Source organism: Plectropomus leopardus, chromosome 3 (genome assembly GCF_026936395.1).
Source record: "Plectropomus leopardus strain MGB_pleo_1.0 chromosome 3, ASM2693639v1, whole genome shotgun sequence".
Classification (NCBI taxonomy): domain Eukaryota; kingdom Metazoa; phylum Chordata; class Actinopteri; order Perciformes; family Serranidae; genus Plectropomus; species Plectropomus leopardus.
In genome coordinates this window covers 33,228,727-33,247,549 of record NC_142178.1, presented here as the reverse complement: position 1 = coordinate 33,247,549, position 18,823 = coordinate 33,228,727, and the positions used below count along the sequence as shown (strand labels likewise).

Below are 18,823 nucleotides of genomic sequence, written 5' to 3'. Positions count from 1 at the left end.
CACTCATCTACTGTGTTGAAACATCTGATAATAACTAACTTTTTTGCAATGGTGGAGGAAGTGTTCAGTTCCTTTATATAAGTACTAAAACCACACTGTATAAATACTCTGTTATAAGTAGAAGTCCGGCATTGAGAATGTTACTCATGTAAAAGTAAGCATAGACAGGAAAGAGGACTAAAAGTATGAAAAATTAAGGTAGCTATTGCAGAAAACACCAAATGTATTAGAAAAGAAAAAAAATAGTTGCCATAGTTTTCTGTCGATCAGCTGAATGGCTAAAAGGCCAGACAACTCTCGTCCCCCATTCTGCAATCGTACCTTTAAAACAGATCGGCATGATGGAATAACGACACGATTCTTCCCACCTTGAACAGGCAGTGTGAAAGGGGCTTATAGAATTTGCCCTGTCATGGGGCTAGTTGCCATGATTTTACAACTTGACTTCAATCACAATTTCCTAATTTTAGAAAACATCTGTGTATATAAAAATATTTATTCATAGCTAATACCTGAAACCTTTCATTCTGTCTCATTTTATTTATTTATTCTCTTTCTTTTATGTTGGGAGGTGAGGGTGGGATGGGGGTATTTGATCTGTTGTGAAGTAAGTTTAGATGACATGTTGACTGTTGTGCAAAAAAACATCAGATATAAATTGTCCAAAAAAAGAGCAGTCTGACATAAATTTTGTCAGAGAAAGGCGGCAGAGAATGAAAAGTGTGCCAACTTGCCCCGGTCTCCCCTACCTCCAGAGTGCTTGTGAACAGCAGAAGGCTGTTGTGATGTTAGGAAACTCTCAAGTGTGAGTATGTGTAACACAGATCACTACCTTCCCTCAATAAATGTGTCAAAAACACTGTTAGCTTTTATTGTTTGCCGCATGCATAGATTTTTGCCTACGAGAACAAAGCTGTTCACACAGAGAGTCGGTACATTTTCAGTGTCATAAATATCCCCGGGTAAGGGAGAGTGACTGACCGGAGAGGTTAAATCAATAGTTGAAAGTAGATAGTGCTATCTGTGTTTCTATTTTGGGCTATTCGGGTCAGTAGAGCCTCGCTGAGGAAAACAGAGCAGCAGAGAGTCCTCAGGCGCGTGACGACTTCCAGCAAAATAATCATCTGACTTCAAGTATTTTAGGATTCTCCCTTTGATCCAGAGCAAATTCACTTTTCACGCTTGTCTCTTTTCTGTCTCTGTCTCAGCCGCGGGCCGTGTACTGTAAAGACGTCCTGGACATCGAGCAGTTCTCCACTGTAAAAGGCGTGAACCTTGACCCCACAGATGACGACTTCTACCACAAGTTTGTCACAGGCAGTGTCTCCATCCCGTGGCAGAACGAGGTACTGCGGGCACAGACTGCTGAGATGATGTCATCGTTCAGTCTCACAGCACATACAAACGCAGTACAGCAGTGTGACATAGAAATACCTGTATTAATGAAGAACACCTGCCTTTTTTCACTACTGTAAAGACTCAGTTAACAGAGATGCTTTTAAATGTAAAAAATGCCAGTGAATGACTCGAGTTCCTGAATATGTATGAGACGAGGTGTGGAGGTGTTCATTTACATCCCAAATGCCTAAACCAGATGGAAACTCAAACAGCCACCTGTAGAGAGCCTCGCGTTATAAATAATCGGCACCCGCCCTGACGCTGACGCACGGACCTTTTTGTTAGCGGGGTTGATAACTCGACCTCTCGTTCTTTGTAGATGATCGAGATGGAGTGCTTCAAAGAAATCAACGTCTACGAGACTGACGGGACGCTGTGCTCAGATCTGGACGTGAACCGGCCTAATCCTCCACCAAAGAGAGGCTTCTTCTACCGCCTGTTCAGAAGAGAGGCAAGTGCTAGTGCTCCGGCAACTGTCCGAGGGGGTGGGGGCTAAGGTACTTCTTCTCTTCCTTCTTTCCTTTTTTCTTTTCCTTCCAGGCCTTGTTCAAACTCAACGTTTAAAAACGTTACCCCCGAACCTCCATGACATTTGAATGTTCAATTTGTTTACAGTTAAATCAGCCCTAGTTGAAGTTGGTTAGGATAAGGCCTCTCTTTTTACTTTTCTTTTCCTTTGCGTCTTCTTTTCTGTATTTGTTGCTGTGCTACTTTGTCTCAGAAGTTCTAACAGAAGGGTTTTTTGGGGGGGTATTGGTATCAAGCTTAGCTTTGCTTTTAAATGTCCTGTGTGTAAAATTTGGGGGCATTTAGTAGGATCCAGCAGTGAGGGCTGCAGATTACAACCAGTTGAAACTCCTCCCAGTTTGATTTCCTTTGTTTTTTTTTGGGAGCCGAATTATTCAAAGAGGTCTCTTAGCTTCCAAAACAAACAGATCGGGTGTTTAAAACGGTTTGAAACACTGAATAAAGCAGTTTCAAGTTAAAAATCAGTGTTTCTCTAATGCTGTTTGGCATGTCGCAGATGGGCTGCTAGCCCAGCACCTGATAATGTGAGCTCACCTTTTTTCTCTGATAACCTAAGATCCAGACGCTCAGGAGGTTCTCAACAGGAGCCAAATATCTGCAGAGGTCTCTGAGCTAGTGGTTAAAACCAGTAAAAAACACAGAATAAAGCAGTTTCACCATTAAAGAAATATGTGTTTTTCTACTGCTTGTTGCAAAGGCACTACTGTCTATTAGTGTCTGTGCTGTGGCTGATGTGAAAATGCAAATGGCCCAATCCAGATCCAGTGATTATATACTAAAGAAAACACAATTATTATATTATAGTCCATTTCTGCCAATTTATCACCCTGAATTTTACACACTTGACCTTTAATATCACATAATGTTTGTCAGTAGTGAAAAAAATATTCTCACATCTTTAATTGGTTGCAGGGGGGCTACTCAGCCAACAGGTTGTCTCCACTAACTTTCAGCTGTCATTTATCGCAGAGACTTTTAATTTTGTTCAGTATTTGGGTTTCAAGGGTGTATACCAATGAAAAAAATGTCCCGCTCACTTCTTAAGACCCGACTTTTATACTTTCAGTTTGATTTTCTTCTTAAAATCACTCTGAATAGAGACATCTTACTGGGAAAATGTAAGACAAGTTAAATAATACGTTTTAAGGAAGCAGTTAGTGCTTTGTGGACATTTCTTGCCCTGAAACATTTAGAGACAAAGCGACAGTTTAATTGTTGAATCTTAACGAATAAGCTGTTGAAATGTTACAGACACTCTATAAAATACCCAAATAAAGCCTTCCAGTTTAAAGTACAGTTTTACAGGAGGCACATTATAATCCCAGTTTGTTAACTGCTACCTTTGCTTCAGCTGCATGTCTTAAGTTATTTTTTAACGTCTGTACGCCAGCCTCGGATGCGGTTGGTGTCAAGGTCGGTGTTTCGGGAGAATGTCACATCATCTCGCACATGTGAGATGGTGAAAGTTGCTAATTTTAGTGACACATCCTCACTTCTGGTTCCTCCCAGGTCTGTTTTAAGAGCGGTTACAGTGACGACGAGATCGAAGAGCCCTCGCGACTTTAAACCACTCCCTCCACCTGCCCCCCTGCCCCCCCCTCGCCGCTGAACTTCACCACAAACTCCAACCGAGCGCAAATCTTAGGAACTCAGTGAATGTTGACCTGTATTTATGAGCTGTATTAAAAGTGTATTATAATTAAAGAAAAAAGTATGAGTTTAAAGATTTTGTACATTTGTACTTGAATTTATGTCTAGATGTATATTTTCACTAAAGGTTGTATTGTACAAAAAGCCATAAAAGTACCACTTGAATGCATACATTACGTTTTTATTTCCTTTTTATTTTCTTTTGGAGTGAGTATGGATAATGTGTATTGGGGAGGGGTTTTTTTTAAGAAGCACAGTACCAGTAGTTTGTTGTTTTTTTTCAATGTAGCATAAAGCCTTTTTTTGTTTTTATATGTGCTGTATGTTTGTCATTGATTTGGTGACGTGTTGTTAGCACATCAGATCCACCCGGTTCCCAAATTAACCCTCTGCACCCCTCGAAGTTCAGGTAGATGTGAACGATATGGGGGAAAATAAATCCAGTCTAACGTTGCTGTGTTGATGCTATGCTGCTTTAGCCTTCCCAAATGTTTCCCAGATCTCCACCTTCCCCTTTAGTTTTAATTTTCGGAGGTGATAATCCTTCCTCCAGCCCAGTCAGGCAGGTCGCTCTGGACTAAACAACGTGTTTTAAACCGTGTTCGAGGTGCCTGTATCGACTCAATTCTAGTACAGATGACATGAAATTATTTCTGACAATTTTTCAATCAGCATGTGCAACAATTAGTATATTTAAAGGAGGCTTTTTTGGTAAAATAAAGCCTGATAATTATTATTCCTGGACCTCTTCAGAAATCTCTCTTGAACTGCGAAAGGCTCAGATCCTTTATTTGCGACGCCAGAGTGAGTTTCCTTCGGGAGCACAGCTGTTAAGTAAATGTCTGTTACATTTTTCACTCAGGCAAAACTGTTTTTTATCTTTACTCCTCTTTCTTTTGTTGTTCCACCTATCTTTCATTAATCCGGTAATTATAAACCTGTTTGATGTGCCGAGCAGAAATCCTTTCCTCTTCACTGTCCTGTTACTAACAATAACCTTTAAGAGCTACTTTAACCCTTTGAAACCTGAGCAGTTTGGTTTGCTTTGTGTCGAAGTCATGGGGAGAAAGGCAATGAGCAACTTAACAGCTCACGTCCCAAAAAAAATAGCAGGAAATTAGTTTTACAGTTATAAGAAAATTTGAATTTTTTTTCAGATGTTAAAATTATATGTATATTTTTTTCTGTAACATAATGTAATTTTTTGATCATTTTCTAATAATTGTCCCCCCTTTTTAGAACTAATGTTATTAGTAACATGTTACAAGAAAATGACCTAAAAAAATAAGCAAACAAACAAACAATAAATGACCCCAACAATGCAGAAAATTAAAAATATATGTTTACATTTTTTTCTTTAAAATAATCTTAAAGTTTTCATTTTTTGACATTTTTTCCCAAGTTTTTTAGTAACAGTCTTATAACCCCCCCCCCTTTTTTTTTTAATAATAAATTTTCAGGTCATTTACTTATTTTCTGAAATTTGTGGGACATTTATTGTCAAGTTGGTCATTACCTTTTCCCCCATGTTTTTGAAAGAAATCAAACACATTTTTAAATCTGAATGCAGCACAAGAAAACTAGATTTTAAAAGTTTAAAGATTTTAGAAGTTAAAAGTACTGAAACAAATTTTGTTGCAAGTAACCGGACAGTCCAAGGGAATTCTCCTCTCTTACCTTTGGACATTGTCCTCCTGCACATCTGTCTACAGCTTTTTTATGATGTGCATAAGCCTCCACGTTCTAGTTTTTTTTAACTAATCCTTTCCCGTGAATATTCTGCTAATTTTCCCCCATATTTCTAGTTTACCTGAAAGCGTAGGACAGGTCAACCGGAGAATGAGCATAGAGACAGATGACGATGGCGCTGTATCAGAGATCTGACCTGCAGCTGACAGGAGCTTCATCTAGATAACAAATTGCCGTTGCATTAAACTAACTTCCATTGATTCAGCTGTCAGCAGCCTCTGTGCTGAGTCAGGATCCAGCCTGCTTTGGCCTCGCAGCACGCCGCCTGATGGTCACATATCCTGCTAGTAGATCCCGCGGCTTTAGCTGTGTTTGTATTAGATTAAAACAACATTTCTTAATCGTAATAGCGGCCGCCTTCGATTATTTAATTAAAATCCTGCATGTTGTTCTATTGCGGGAATGACTTTAGACGGTGTTTGTTAACAGGGAGGAACGTGGGAATAATGTTTTGTGATATCAGGTCTGCAGAGTTTCCATCATCAGTGTACAGGAACACCACAGACGCAAAAATCTGATCAGTTGATTTTACTTTTAAATAATCTATGAAAACCTATTACCTTAAAATAAATGTAGAAATACAACTATTATTCTTTGTTGACGTTAACTTTATATCTAAATGTGAAGTTTACTTAAAGTTTAGTTATATTTACTTAATTTTGTAAAAGTGTGCAATTTAAAATTGGCAATTCTAATCACATTCAAATTCTAACATTTTTTTTTTATTATTTTTAAGCTAATTTTCAGATTATTTCTTTTCTGCTTTGTACCAATTTCTTGCTAATTTTTGGGCCATATCTTTTTTTATTGCTTCTTGCCTTCTTTACATTTTTGTTTTTTTAAGAAATCAAGGCAATTTTCTCAGGTTTCAAAGGGTTAACAAAACAGAACTCACAGATCTCCAAACTTCATCGTTGGTAAAATCCTCTTTGATGATCAAATTAAGTCAGACGAACTTTGTTTACTGAAGTTGCAACACTTAGAAAGAACGAGGTAATCACACTTGTCATTTTCAAGTTGCAACATCTTCACAAATTAGGTAAATACAGTTACAATTTGAGTAAATATAACAATTAGATACAAAGTAAGCATAAATTAAGATTACTAAATATGTTAACTTTAAGTCTTTAATGTGATCAGTTTCCAAGATTATTTTAAGTGAGATAAACTTGTCAGATTTTACAGTGCAGCTGTTGTTTCCCTCCACCAATTATGTACAAATGCATTTTCTGTACATTTCCCAGCATGTTTGGCAGTTGCTGCCGTTTTTTTGCTTTTGAATTTTGCTTTCGAGGCTGTTTACTCCCCACAACCTGTTTTAATGCTGTGAATACCCAATCTGGACGTGTTAGCTTTGTGTGTGTCTGTGTGTGTGTGTGTGTGTGTGTGTGTGTGTGTATGTATGACATTGTATGCAAATGCAGCTTTTGTTCAACCTAATGCATTGAAGTACAAAAATACAATAGATAGGGACTTGGATGTCACTCGTTTGAATTTCAAATCATTCAAGACTGCTTAGATTTAAAATGGTACGCATTTTAATCCCCATCTGGTTGACTAATTTGGAGAGTTGGCTTGTTCTAAAAAAACGTCCCCTGTCGCACATTCCATTATCAAGAATCAGGAATCGAATGCATCTGTTGCTGGCTTGTCGTCACTTGAGTGTCTTTAGGGGGTTTTGGGGTTTTTTTTCTTTCTTTTTTTTTGTTGCTCTCAGGCACATTTTGAAGCTGATTTCTCTTTGCCTATGTAGATTTTAGCCTTTTAGCTCTTTAGCCTCAAAAACCTTGTAAATGATGTATTTCTAACATGTAACTAAGCTCTAACACACGTTCACTCACTCTCACAGGGAAACTGTGTTTGCCACCCATGCCTCTGTCATTGTTTGAACGTTACTCTTATACCATCCATACCGCAGTAAAGAAATTCTCTTTAGTTTCATTGCACTATGGTGTGTTTTGACAATGACTATAGGAAGTGTCTTTAACTTTTTTGCCAATGATACCAAAAGCAACATTAAGTAAATCGAACTTGTCTTGTTAGCGGAAAAATTTTAACGAAGAAAGACTGACAGCCTTTATTGTATGTGCCAATTACAGAGTTCAGTTCTGACATCCCGCCTTTTTTTCGACCTCTTTATCATTCCGTCCATCCTGAGAGAAATTCCTTCACATAGAGGAACTTTAAACAGCTCAACAGTTTTGAATGTCCGCACTAAGTGCATTGTAATGCCTGTTTTAAAAAAAAAAAAATACATATGTTTTATTACTCAAGCATGTATTGGTTTGTAATACTTCAGGTTCCTTGTATATGTAAATGATGACCTTCTAGTGCCAACATATCTCACTGGTATCTGAGGACAACTTTATAAATGGCAAGGTGACCAGCTGAGTTGGCCCCGTTTGAATGCGCAACATGCATTCCTTCTCTCCTGCCTTCCTCTGATGGCGAGTCCGCCCCTAAAAACTGGGATGGCGCTCGCCAGCAACGTTTAGAAGTGAGAGATCCTCAGTTCCTTGATGTCACTTGCGTCTAGTTTTGGGATAACCACCGATAAACGCCTGGAGGTTCACCAGGGTTTCACACACGTCAGATAAGTGATGTTTTCAAGGAAGGGAGGAACGACAAAATGCATTACCGGTGTTCAAACGGGGCCTGGGACTTCTTGATTTTTCTTCTTTTTTTGTATCTGTACAGTCATGTTGTTCAACCACTGCAGTCATTGTTAATTCTTGTACAAGTTGTATCACTGGTTGTTGTACCATATCTGACATTTGTAATTATGAAATAATACACTGCCATTTGTATAAAAATACTTGTGTTGTGACTTATTTGTGTCTTCTTTTGTGAATAAATGGGCATAGACAGAAGAAAAATATGTTAGGAAAAAGAAAATAGTGTCATGCTGATAAGACCAACAAGCTGCAAACTATATTTGCACAGATGGTGCTGGAGGACATTTGCTGCAGATATGACTTTATTATAACTTTTATTACTACTTCCTTTATCTTTGCATAAGAAAATTATTCTCTTTGAGTTATAGATTTCTTGCTGTTGGACATTTGACTTTTTTTCCATCAAACTGCAGTTGTTAACCTTTTACGAGAATAACTTTTTGACATCTTTGTTGAAACTTTTAATATATCCTGACAGGAGCACGAGTCACAGTCTGTGAAAAAGTCATGTTCCTCTTCTTCCTCATAGTGTTTCTAATGGAATTTGCTGGAAACTGACGCACTTGAATGAAAACAACTAATCAGAGCTGAGGAGTCTCAAATGCAGCTGTCAATCACGTCATGTCTTAACTGTACAAAAACTGGTGCAATAATTCAGCTACAGCAATATTGTGCAATTATTCAACTGTGCAATATTATTCAGTATCCTAAAATATTTTTCCAACACTACTGCTGAATATATATTTAACATATGTTGCGCATATTTTATATATTTCTACATATATATTACACTTTTTTTAGTTTTATTTTTTTAAATTATAGCATTAAGCATTGTAGGATAATGCACATATTGTTGTTTTGTTTTCATATTTCCTATTTTAAACTCCTGTTGTCAAGCTGTCAGATTAGGCAGCTATGCTCAAATATGAATCAAGATCCTTTTCAGAGATATATATTAGTGTACTGCTTGAAAAATGTCATGGGGAGGGGTATACACATTTAAATAGTTGTATTTGTCTTTATTTTACCACACATATACACACACACACATACACACACACATATTTTTTTAAAGAAAACATTCCTTTTTAAACAAAGTTTTCTTTACAAATTACACAATTTGTCATAGCCATAAACTGTAAAAACTGAAAAAAATGTTGGATTTTCAAATTTCCAACAGTCTTTGAAGATATTATATGGGACAAATACCTAATAGGTGCATCAGAAAAAACAACAAAATTCTGAGTTTAAAGTGATATTTCATCTCTTAATTCCAAGCATGTCATTTAAATTTTCTGCCAAAAATAACCCTTTTGCTCTAACTAACCAAAATGCATGACAAGAATTCAAAACGGAGGCTTTTTTTCCACTCCAGGATTTCGTCTACAACATTTATAGTTCAAACATCAACGAGTCTGTTTTATAAATTGATCAGCATATTTATGGTGAAGGGAGAGTCACGCATTTCAGTCAGTCAGGGAGTCACACCCCAGCCACCCGCCCTGCTTTGATAAATAAAGACCAGTCCCTAAACTTCAGTATAATAGTCTATGTGAAGGTGACAACTGAATAAATTAGATTTTCATGCACGTGTTTTTATTCCATGATTTGATTCACAGGAATATCTGTTAGCATCCCCACTGTCACACCTCCCACTCATCTCTCTTGCGCACGGATAAAGGCCACAGCTACAGCATGTGTGTTGCTCAAATATGTTATTTCAATCTGGATTACAGCGGTCCCGTGACAGCAACAATAACAACAAAAGGAGAAAAAAACCCTCTAGTCACTCATTGGTTCTTCATCAAGTCACTCAACATAAAGCCGCACTCTGATTGGCTTACTGAGGTCACGCCCCTCCCCTCTCTGCCCAACTGTCACATATGCCACTTCCTGGTGTGGTTTGTCGGGGGAGCGCAGCGCTGCATCAAAGATGGCTCATTATCAACCAACATTTTGTCCATTTAGGAGTAAAATTGTGAAAGAGTAAGAGATATCTCGCACGAAGAGAAGACGGAGAGCCGGTGGTAGTTGTCGCGAGCAGTGTTAGCACGCTCGTCGCACTACGCACCGCTAGCTCTCTCCGTGTCCCCTCAGAGCTAACAGCTAGTTAGCCTACACAGTAAATATTAGCTAGCCCCGCTAACGTTAGCTCGCCCACTGTTGATTTGCTAAAATGGCCACCATGGAGAAATTAATGAAGGCCTTTGAGTCTCTGAAGTCATTCCAGCAGCAGCAGGGACCACCGACCGCCGAAGAGCTCGTCCAGAGGCAGTAAGTTGATTTTTGTCTGACCGCGAAGCTAACCGCTGGACAGGTAGCTTAGCTCGCGAGCTAGCCTCTCAGGTAACGTATTAAACAGCTAGCTCGAAGCCAGTTACGCTATCATGCAAGCCTGACTAAAGGTGTAATTAAAACCTTTCACTTTGTTAATTTAATTTTACTTGTTGCGTGAGATTGCACAAGTGTCTGGCGAGGCTTTATTATTTCAGTAATTTTTTTAGGGTCAGACTGGCTCAATAAAGGCTAATAAAGAGGGCTAATTGATGCCCACGCACCTGCTCAAGAGGTCAGACCAATTAAAAGGTTTAGAGTCTGCTCGTAAGTTGACCCCAGAAGAACATTTTTGTTTAGAGGTTGAATTTCGTGTGTATCATTGTGTAGTTAATTGCACAGGAAGACAGATTTAACTTGTGCCGATGACCTGGTGCATTAATATGGCAGCCTCTTGGACTGACGTCACTCACGCCTGTCCATCGCACCGTCCTCGTGGACAGAGCAAAAGCTGCTGAGGAGACAAGAGGTCAGGGGTCGACAGATTATGAACCATAATCACGGCCAACATTTGGCATTTTGCCTATTATGTGTATCAGCATTTTATTTTGATGACCACTGATAAAATCAATTAAAGAAAAAGTGTGCATATTACACACAACTAACAACAGGAAAGACTGACTGCAATTAAATTAATTAATTTAAAAGTGAAAAGATTCCATCAGCTAATTGTAAGGAACTTTTACTTTGTAAAACCTCAGGGAGCTATTATGCCCTATTTTTAATTTAAATGATCACTGAACTTTATTTAAAAGAAGTTGCAGGAATCTTGCTGTATATGATATTAAAAGTTTCATTGCTAAAATATTTTAATATTTTAGCAATGAAATAATATTTTAGCAATAAATATTTTACATTTTTTTATATTTGTAATTGTTTCTTACAATTGTACTGTTCTTTTGCTGCTTATCCTGTACCTCATAGCTGCTGTAACAATCTAAATTTCCCCACTGTGGGACTACCTTATCTTATCTTAATAATCGGTATTGGCCTTGAAATACCAATATCGGTTGACCCCTACAAGAGTTGCATGTCTTCTTTTTGAAAAATTCCCATAAAGATAAATTATCGATCTGCCAGAGGCATAAAAATCTAAGATGCCAAACGAAGAGGCCTAATGATTTAATCACTGAATTTCTATAGTTAAATCAAATTTTTATCACATCTACAATTAATAATAATAATAATAATAATAATAACTTTATTTATATAGCAACTTTAAAAACAGTGTTTACAAAGTGCTTTGACAATCAAAACAAAGCAGAGGCAAGGAACCCCAGACAATAACAATTAAAAGCCAAACATTAGTTATTTATTATTTTTGATAGAGTTAGATCTTGAAACATAATATCTGGTGAGCCAATAAGGACTTAGCTCAGGGGAAAGCCAAATCTCAGACATCGAGCCTCTGCAGTCAGAGGAAAGCAGCTGTGGTGCCTGGCTCCAAAAACTGCAGCTGCTTTGCTCTCACATGATTATCATTCACTCTGATGCCACGGAAAGTCAGGAGCAAGTCGAACAAAAATCCTAACTGGCATGCACTGTGTTATGATCACAGGTGATCAGTGTAGTTTGGGCCTGGCTCACCTCTAGGGAGTCTAACATCATAACAGCTTGTACTGTTACGTTTGCATGATGGGTGTAGTGTTTGGAAGGTCCGTACAAGGAGGTCATCTTTTTTATCAACTGTGTAGCCATTTCTAGATGTTTTAACATGACATAATGTAAAATAGTAGCTACCCGGATTAAGCTGCACATCAAGTATTACTCTCTTAGCTCTTCATCCTGTGCTTGCTGTTATACACATTATGGCGATTCAATATGTTGGATAAATGGCATTGCTAATGGTGTAAGTGATGGAATATATACATGTCTCCCTGAGCTATTTCAGAAAATGTGCTTTACTCTAACAGTGAAGGGTCTATGCTGTCATTGCTGCTGATCTTTGCTTTATGATTAAATGCAGAATAAACTGGTCTGGAGTTGTGGTCTTGTGAGTTTTCACTTAAGTGGCGTAACATTTTGAAATGGACATATCTCCTGTTTACTCAAGGAGCACTCAGATTTGACTTTTGTTTAAATGTACACTGTGGTTCCTTTTTATGCCCACATGGGGATTTCTTTTGCTTTTTCAGTGATGTATACAAAAATGGGCAGTGTTGCAGTATCTTATGGGGTGGCACTGGGAGTGTGCTATATCATACTGTTCATGATAATACCGTCATAGTTTTTAATATGATAAGAAAACTCATTGCAATGACAGCAGTATTTTGACTTTTTGGCATAATGCAGGTCTGTGTGTGTATGTGTGTGTGTGTGTGTGTGTGTGTGTGTGTGTGTGTGTGTGTGTGTGTGTGTGTGTGCATGTGTGCGCTGCTTGGTCTGATGGTCAGCACTGAGTGACACATGCTAAATGTATATTATTCATAGATTCAAGGATACTTTTATGTATTTGGCTATTGTTTGGTTGTGTAATTTGTGGTTGATGTTTTTCGTTTTACTGTGTATATTTTTATACTGAATCTGAATCTCACTCTGAGTTAGTTGTCTGCAAACTAGCAAAGTAAAAGATAATTTGTCAGAGTTAAATGTTATGTTTATGTTGACGCAGAAAACTATAACACTTATTCTTTTGCAGGTTTTTGGTCCTGAAATTAATAATGTAGTTTTTTATCTGTATTTTATCATCATCATGAATATAGTTATTGCAAAAATGCCGTAAAATATTGTGATATTATTTTGTGCTGAGGTGGCACTGACTTGTATTAGGTATTCTGTGTATTCTGTTTTCAGAAATTAAACTGTAATCCTAAATCCTGTTTGAGATTGAATGTTTAGCGGCAGTTAAATTTCTTAGAGGAAATTTTTTCAGTCTCAACCAAATTGTTATGCTCAAATCTTTCTCTGCCTCTGTCATTCCTTGTCCTTTGCTGCCTCTTCTTTATTGTTCCTTTTTTTTCATAATACCCATCTTTTCTGGCCCACAGGAAAAAGGAACAGGCTACCACAAAAAAGGACAGGGTCACCCACTGCCTGACAATATGTGAAAACATTGTGGCTCAGTCTCTGAGGTAGGCTTTGCTGAATGAACTGAGTGTTGATTATAACAATGACCTAAGCTTAATAGTCACAGTTGGGTTGCATTGAGATTTTAGGACATTTTAACCCCTTTGATTTTTGCTGTTTTTTTGTGTAAACAGTTCAGAATAGTCTTTTTGACATATACAGGCGACGTTGATTGTTTTTGTGCGTAATGACATTTGCCGTCACTTTTCTTCTCTATGGTCCTGGGAGCAGAACGTCTCCAGAGTTTCAGAAACTGCTGGGTATCGCCATGGAGATGTTCCTGCTCTGCAGTGATGACAGCGAATCAGATGTCCGGATGGTAGCCGATGAGTGCCTGAACAAAATCATCAAAGTGAGCAGGACCCTGTGCTACTCTCTTCTCTTTCCAACATTGTCCTTCACTGTGTCTTCAGTTGTTGGACAGAAGTTCATCGTCAGTTTATTTTCAGTTGGTACCCACTAAAGACAAAAAAAATCGGCCTTTATTTGGGTTTGCATGATATGATCACATGTATCACCTCCTCAATAAATTTTAAAAACACTAAAAGATGATTTGTACGTTAAACCATTATTTCTGTTTAACTTTAAATCAGTTTTCGTTGTTGAATCAGCTAAGAGATGATCATTTGTGATTTTTATTTTCAGGCACTAATGGACTCCAACCTGCCTCGACTGCAGCTGGAGCTGTACAAAGAAATTAAAAAGGTGTGAGATTTGTGTCTATGCCATTTTTAGTGCTACAGTTTTATAATTGTGGAAATGAATACCCTTGTTGTGTGTTGATGTAAATGATTTTTGGGGTGTTTCTATAGAACGGTGCCTCTCGGAGTCTGAGGGCAGCTTTGTGGCGGTTTGCTGAGCTCGCTCACCTCATTAGACCACAGAAATGCAGGTATACACACACACACACACACACACACACACACTGCCTGACAATGGCTTTTTACTTTATTCACATGACATGTTTAAATGATGTCATGTCCAACCCAGAGGGGATAATCCCTCTTGAATGACACCAAATGTTGGTGGACATTGTAAACTTAATACCTAAAAATCAGTAGTTTAATTTAAATTTGCTTTGTTGGTTAGTGTTCAAGCATTGAAGCCTCACAATCAGCTATGGTGGGTTGAAGAAAAAAAAATTAAATTCTTCATTTCTGCATTGTTTTTTTGCATTGTTACTCCTCTCTCCGTCTCTGTGTTCCAGACCCTACTTGGTCAACCTGTTGCCATGTCTCAGCCGAATCACCAAGCGACAGGAGGAGACGGTACAGGAGACTCTGGCTTCTGCAATGCCCAAGATCATGGCCGCCTTGGGACACTTCGCCAATGATGGCGAGATCAAGGTATCCACACAGAACAAAAATACTGCAGTATTGGCACTAAATTGTCCTTTTCGAATAAGTCCGCAGCTTCATCGCTTGTCTTTGAGTATTTGCTGTTTCCTCTGTTGATTCTTCTCTTTTTCCACCCATAAAAATAGGCTTCAGTTAGTTTACCTGAAAGTCATAATTAAAGGAATACTTTAATTACATCTGTGTCACCTTGGTGTTGGGACTATGTGCAGTTAAAAGGTGTGAACGCGCTCCATGTGCCACCAGCTACAGGAACTCCCTGCCCACATCCTGAGCAAAAATCAGCAGGATGATACGAAAACATGTAATTTTGGCCTTCAGTGATACTGGACTTTAGCTTGCAGATGGGTTGGAGAGCTCCTGGAGCTGGTGGGACGGAGGTGCCTTTACACTGCCGTAACACAGACCCGGTTGAAAATAAGCAAAGTATCCCCATTAAACTATCCAAAGAGAGGTTTTCTTGCTCAAACATATATATTTACCATCCATAGACATTGCATTTCGAGGGCGTGGTCCTTTCCTGCATAGTCAGAAAAAATAAAATATAGTAACTGGACACCACGACCATAAGGACATATGTGTATCTGTAAACTCTGAGAGGTTGATCTCATAGTAGTCCGACCATTTTCGTCACAGGTGCTCCTAAAGTCATTCGTGGCCAACCTGAAGTCCAGCTCCCCCACCATCAGACGGACAGCAGCCAGCTCAGCCGTCAGCGTGTGCCAACACTCCAGACGCACCAGCTACTTCTACACCTGGCTTCTCAATGTGCTGCTGGGTAAGACACACAAAAGACAACACTCACACACATTCTCTGGACACGACCCTCTTACTGTCCTAGTTTTTACTTAATATTTAAGGTTTTTCAGCTAAAATTTGTATCCTCGTTAAGTATCAAATTGCTTTTGGCTACAGACATTCAAACAGGACAAGTAAACACGCACCCTGAACTTCTATGCTGAGATAAGATAAAACTTAATTTATCCTGAGGGAAATTGCAGCAGTTGCGAAACAAAATGGGATGAGTGTAAATAAAAAGACTGCTTATAGAAAAAGTAACAAAAATAAATAAATAAAGCAATAATGTGCAAATCTGAAATAAACACAATGCATATCCTTTGCTAGGTTTGCTGGTTCCAGTGGATGAGGAGCACCCCAGCCACCTGATTCTGGGGGTGCTGTTAACCCTTCGCTACCTGATGCCTCTGCTGCAGCAGCAAGTCAACACGACCAGCCTCAAAGGAAGCTTCGGAGTCATGAGGAAGGAGGCTGATGTTCAGCCGACACCTGAGCAGCTGCTACAGGTAAAGAGAAGGGAGTGATTGTCTTTGTTTGTATATCAGTTACAGAGTTTTGGCTAAAATTTCATTTTTGTGTGTCTTAAGGTGTACGAGCTGACCTTACACTACACACAACACTGGGATCACAATGTGGTCACGGCGGCTCTGGAGCTGCTGCAGCAGATGTTCAGGACACCTCCGCCAGAGCTCCTGCACATTCTCATCACCGCTGGCAGCATCCAACACGGCACGGTGTTTCGCCAGGACACTGAGAGCCGTGCACGCTCGGGCAGCATCCTCGAGTTCATCGGTAAACACACCAGTCAGTCGGGACTGTCTTCATAAAGCTTTCATACAAATAAAGTGGACTCTACAGTATTTTACATAGTTAAAAGGCACTTGCAGTCTCCTTGCGGTAGCTGTTAATACATTAACCCTTACTGACAGGTAATTAGTCGTCCAAAGTGTGTTGTTGCTCTGCTTTAGTTCCTGCTTCGGTCTGTGTTGGCGGCCTTTTTCTTTGCTTGCTAACTCTTTCCCTGTCGTCTGTAAATAATTGTTCTGTTTCCTATGAGTCGCTCTGAGCTTTTGCTGCTTTTCTCTTCCTCACCTCCTGTTTCTACTTCCTGTTTCCTGCCATTTGCAGCGGGGGGAGGGTCTTCCTGCAGTCCACTCCTTCTCAGGAAACAGAGAGGTGACTAGTCTATTTATCTCCTCTGCTCACCTCTACCCTCTAACCGATGTTTCTGTCAATGTTTGGGCAAATTTACCTCTGACTGAGTCACTTCTGATGGTTGATTGACCTCCAAATTGTGGATACATTGTTAATGATGCACGGTATTAACTTTTTAATGTGTATATCCAAGGATATCTGAGGCAGAGTGTTGTTTGAACACGTTCAGTTAAAAGTAAATTTGCACCACACAGTCTCCCTTTCTGCAGTTAGTGTTAGCGCTGATGTCATGTGAACACTAAACCTGTTGTTTCCAGGTAAAATACTTTCTGGAGAGGAGGATGGGTTGGAGGATGATCCTGAGAGGACAGAGGTCACCACTGGTGCCTTCACAGGTGAGACACAACCACAAGGAAGCAGAATATAAAGTATTATGTAACTGTGGCAATCTTACAGACTGTGCTTACTTTAAAATTAGATGGAAATAGGGTTGCAATGGTGTGAAAATTTTCAAACCAGTTTGATATTAAGCCTAACCAGACTGGTTAACCAAATTTTACCAAGTGTCCCACATGATTCAGCAGTGGAGCATAATGACACCATGTCCCAACAGAAGACGAGTGTCTATCACGTAGCATCGCATAACACTGGAGCTCTCTGTCCACACTGGATCCATTAAATATGCACCTCTGTTGCTTCATGTGAACAAACCACGTAGCTATCAGCTGTGTGCTCATGATCAGACTGGAGAAATAAACACTTAAAAGATGTGTGAGTAGCCCACTTGCTATCTTCCTGCATTTGTAGCGTATGTTTTACATTGTGATATTTATTGGAAATTACTTAGAAGGTTGTCAAAGCAAGTAAAGTTAGCCTAGCTTTCCTAACGATTGTCATTTACCATAGCAGAAACTTTTAGCTTCCCGTCGATCTCCCTCAAGCCAGCTGACGCAATGTTTAGGTTTTTGTTGTGGAAAAAAGTAGGTTTTGTATAAATAACGCCTCATCTGAACTCATGAAGTAGCCAGTCCTTGTTCACTGTGGCGTGTTCAAATTCAGCATCAGATATAAGTAGAAACATTGTCAGCGGTGCACCGCTCTCCCCCTCGCTGAAATTTTATCTCTAATGTTGCCGACATTGGACACGTTGGCTCGGCAATAACACACACAACCTGTATTACATTTTTTGCTTTTTAGAAAGTTTACAAACATGATATTTTATTAACCACACTGTCATTGTGCTTATTATTGAGTTTGAATTGGATTTAGTGCTGTGGTAGGCTCCTTTTAAAGGCCAGAAGGTGTCACAATGACATAAATGCTGATTAAAACTTGTTTAAACTCAAAACTGTAAAATGTCCGACGTCTACGTGCTGAAGCCTCATGCAGCAGTAAAATATAGATTTTGTGTGTGTCTTTCCTGCAGCATCAGTCGTTGGTGCAGAAGGCTCCTCTGCAGCCCAGGTGGACATCATCACAGAGCAGCCGCGCTCCTCCCAGCATACCCTGCAGCCTGGCGACTCTGTGGACCTCAGTGCCTCCTCAGAGCAGGGCGGCGGCGGAGGTGGGACATCTGCCTCAGACACTCCTGAGTCACCCAACGACAATGAGGAGGAAATGCTGAGTCGGAGCTCCAGTGGCGGGGCTAATGCTACTCCAGAGACGGCTGACTACACCACGCCAGAGAACGCTACGCCAGAGGGAGGGCCTTTAGGAGAAGGCGCAACTCTGCTAAGCACTAATGACCGCTCACTTCCACCCAGTGACTCCTCACAGACGACCACGGAGGGACCAGACTCAGCGGTCACACCTTCGGACGTAGCAGAACTGGTCAGTGTGACTGTGTGGGCTTGCGAATGAGATTCAGTTTGGTTGGAGAACACAGAGGTAAAACTCTGTGTACACGTGTGTGAAGCACAGAGGACAGCGAGCTTCCCCAGACACTTAAAGACTTAATCACCATGTAATGATATAATTAACTATGAACCTCATTGTCCCTATTGGCATAGTTATGAATAATGCTACACTTCATAGAGTTGGGAATTGCAGAATGGACAAAATATTAATCCCCTACATTTTTTAAGCATGAAAATCAAGCTCAGTGGTTTTAAGAAT

The 18,823-nt window shown here is 39.5% G+C and overlaps 2 protein-coding genes across 8 annotated transcripts in view; both read left to right on the top strand.

Moving 5' to 3' along the window:
• Window positions 1–8,138, top strand: part of grk4 (G protein-coupled receptor kinase 4) — a 64,380-nt gene extending 56,242 nt beyond the window's left edge. Inside the window, exons 14-16 of one of the 2 annotated variants that reach the window (XM_042484798.2) lie at window positions 1,209–1,346; window positions 1,718–1,849; window positions 3,436–8,138. In XM_042484798.2, the coding sequence (XP_042340732.1) occupies window positions 1,209–1,346; window positions 1,718–1,849; window positions 3,436–3,492 (327 nt within the window). In that variant the 3' untranslated portion in view covers window positions 3,493–8,138. Of the gene's footprint in view, window positions 1–1,208; window positions 1,347–1,717; window positions 1,896–3,435 lie in introns of both variants that reach the window. The other variant, XM_088073738.1, reaches the window with a different exon arrangement.
• Window positions 8,139–9,874: 1,736 nt separating this feature from the next.
• Window positions 9,875–18,823, top strand: part of htt (huntingtin) — a 42,790-nt gene continuing 33,841 nt past the window's right edge. For 4 of the 6 annotated variants that reach the window (XM_042484253.2, XM_042484247.2, XM_042484252.2 and 1 more), the window contains exons 1-12: window positions 9,875–10,274; window positions 13,322–13,405; window positions 13,632–13,752; window positions 14,046–14,105; window positions 14,213–14,292; window positions 14,608–14,746; window positions 15,392–15,533; window positions 15,881–16,059; window positions 16,141–16,345; window positions 16,682–16,729; window positions 17,026–17,103; window positions 18,135–18,538. In XM_042484253.2, coding sequence (XP_042340187.2) covers window positions 10,177–10,274; window positions 13,322–13,405; window positions 13,632–13,752; window positions 14,046–14,105; window positions 14,213–14,292; window positions 14,608–14,746; window positions 15,392–15,533; window positions 15,881–16,059; window positions 16,141–16,345; window positions 16,682–16,729; window positions 17,026–17,103; window positions 18,135–18,538 — 1,638 coding nt within the window. In that variant the 5' untranslated portion in view covers window positions 9,875–10,176. The remainder of the gene's footprint in view (window positions 10,275–13,321; window positions 13,406–13,631; window positions 13,753–14,045; window positions 14,106–14,212; window positions 14,293–14,607; window positions 14,747–15,391; window positions 15,534–15,880; window positions 16,060–16,140; window positions 16,346–16,681; window positions 16,730–17,025; window positions 17,104–18,134; window positions 18,539–18,823) is intronic. The other 2 variants (XM_042484251.2, XM_042484250.2) reach the window with 1 other exon arrangement.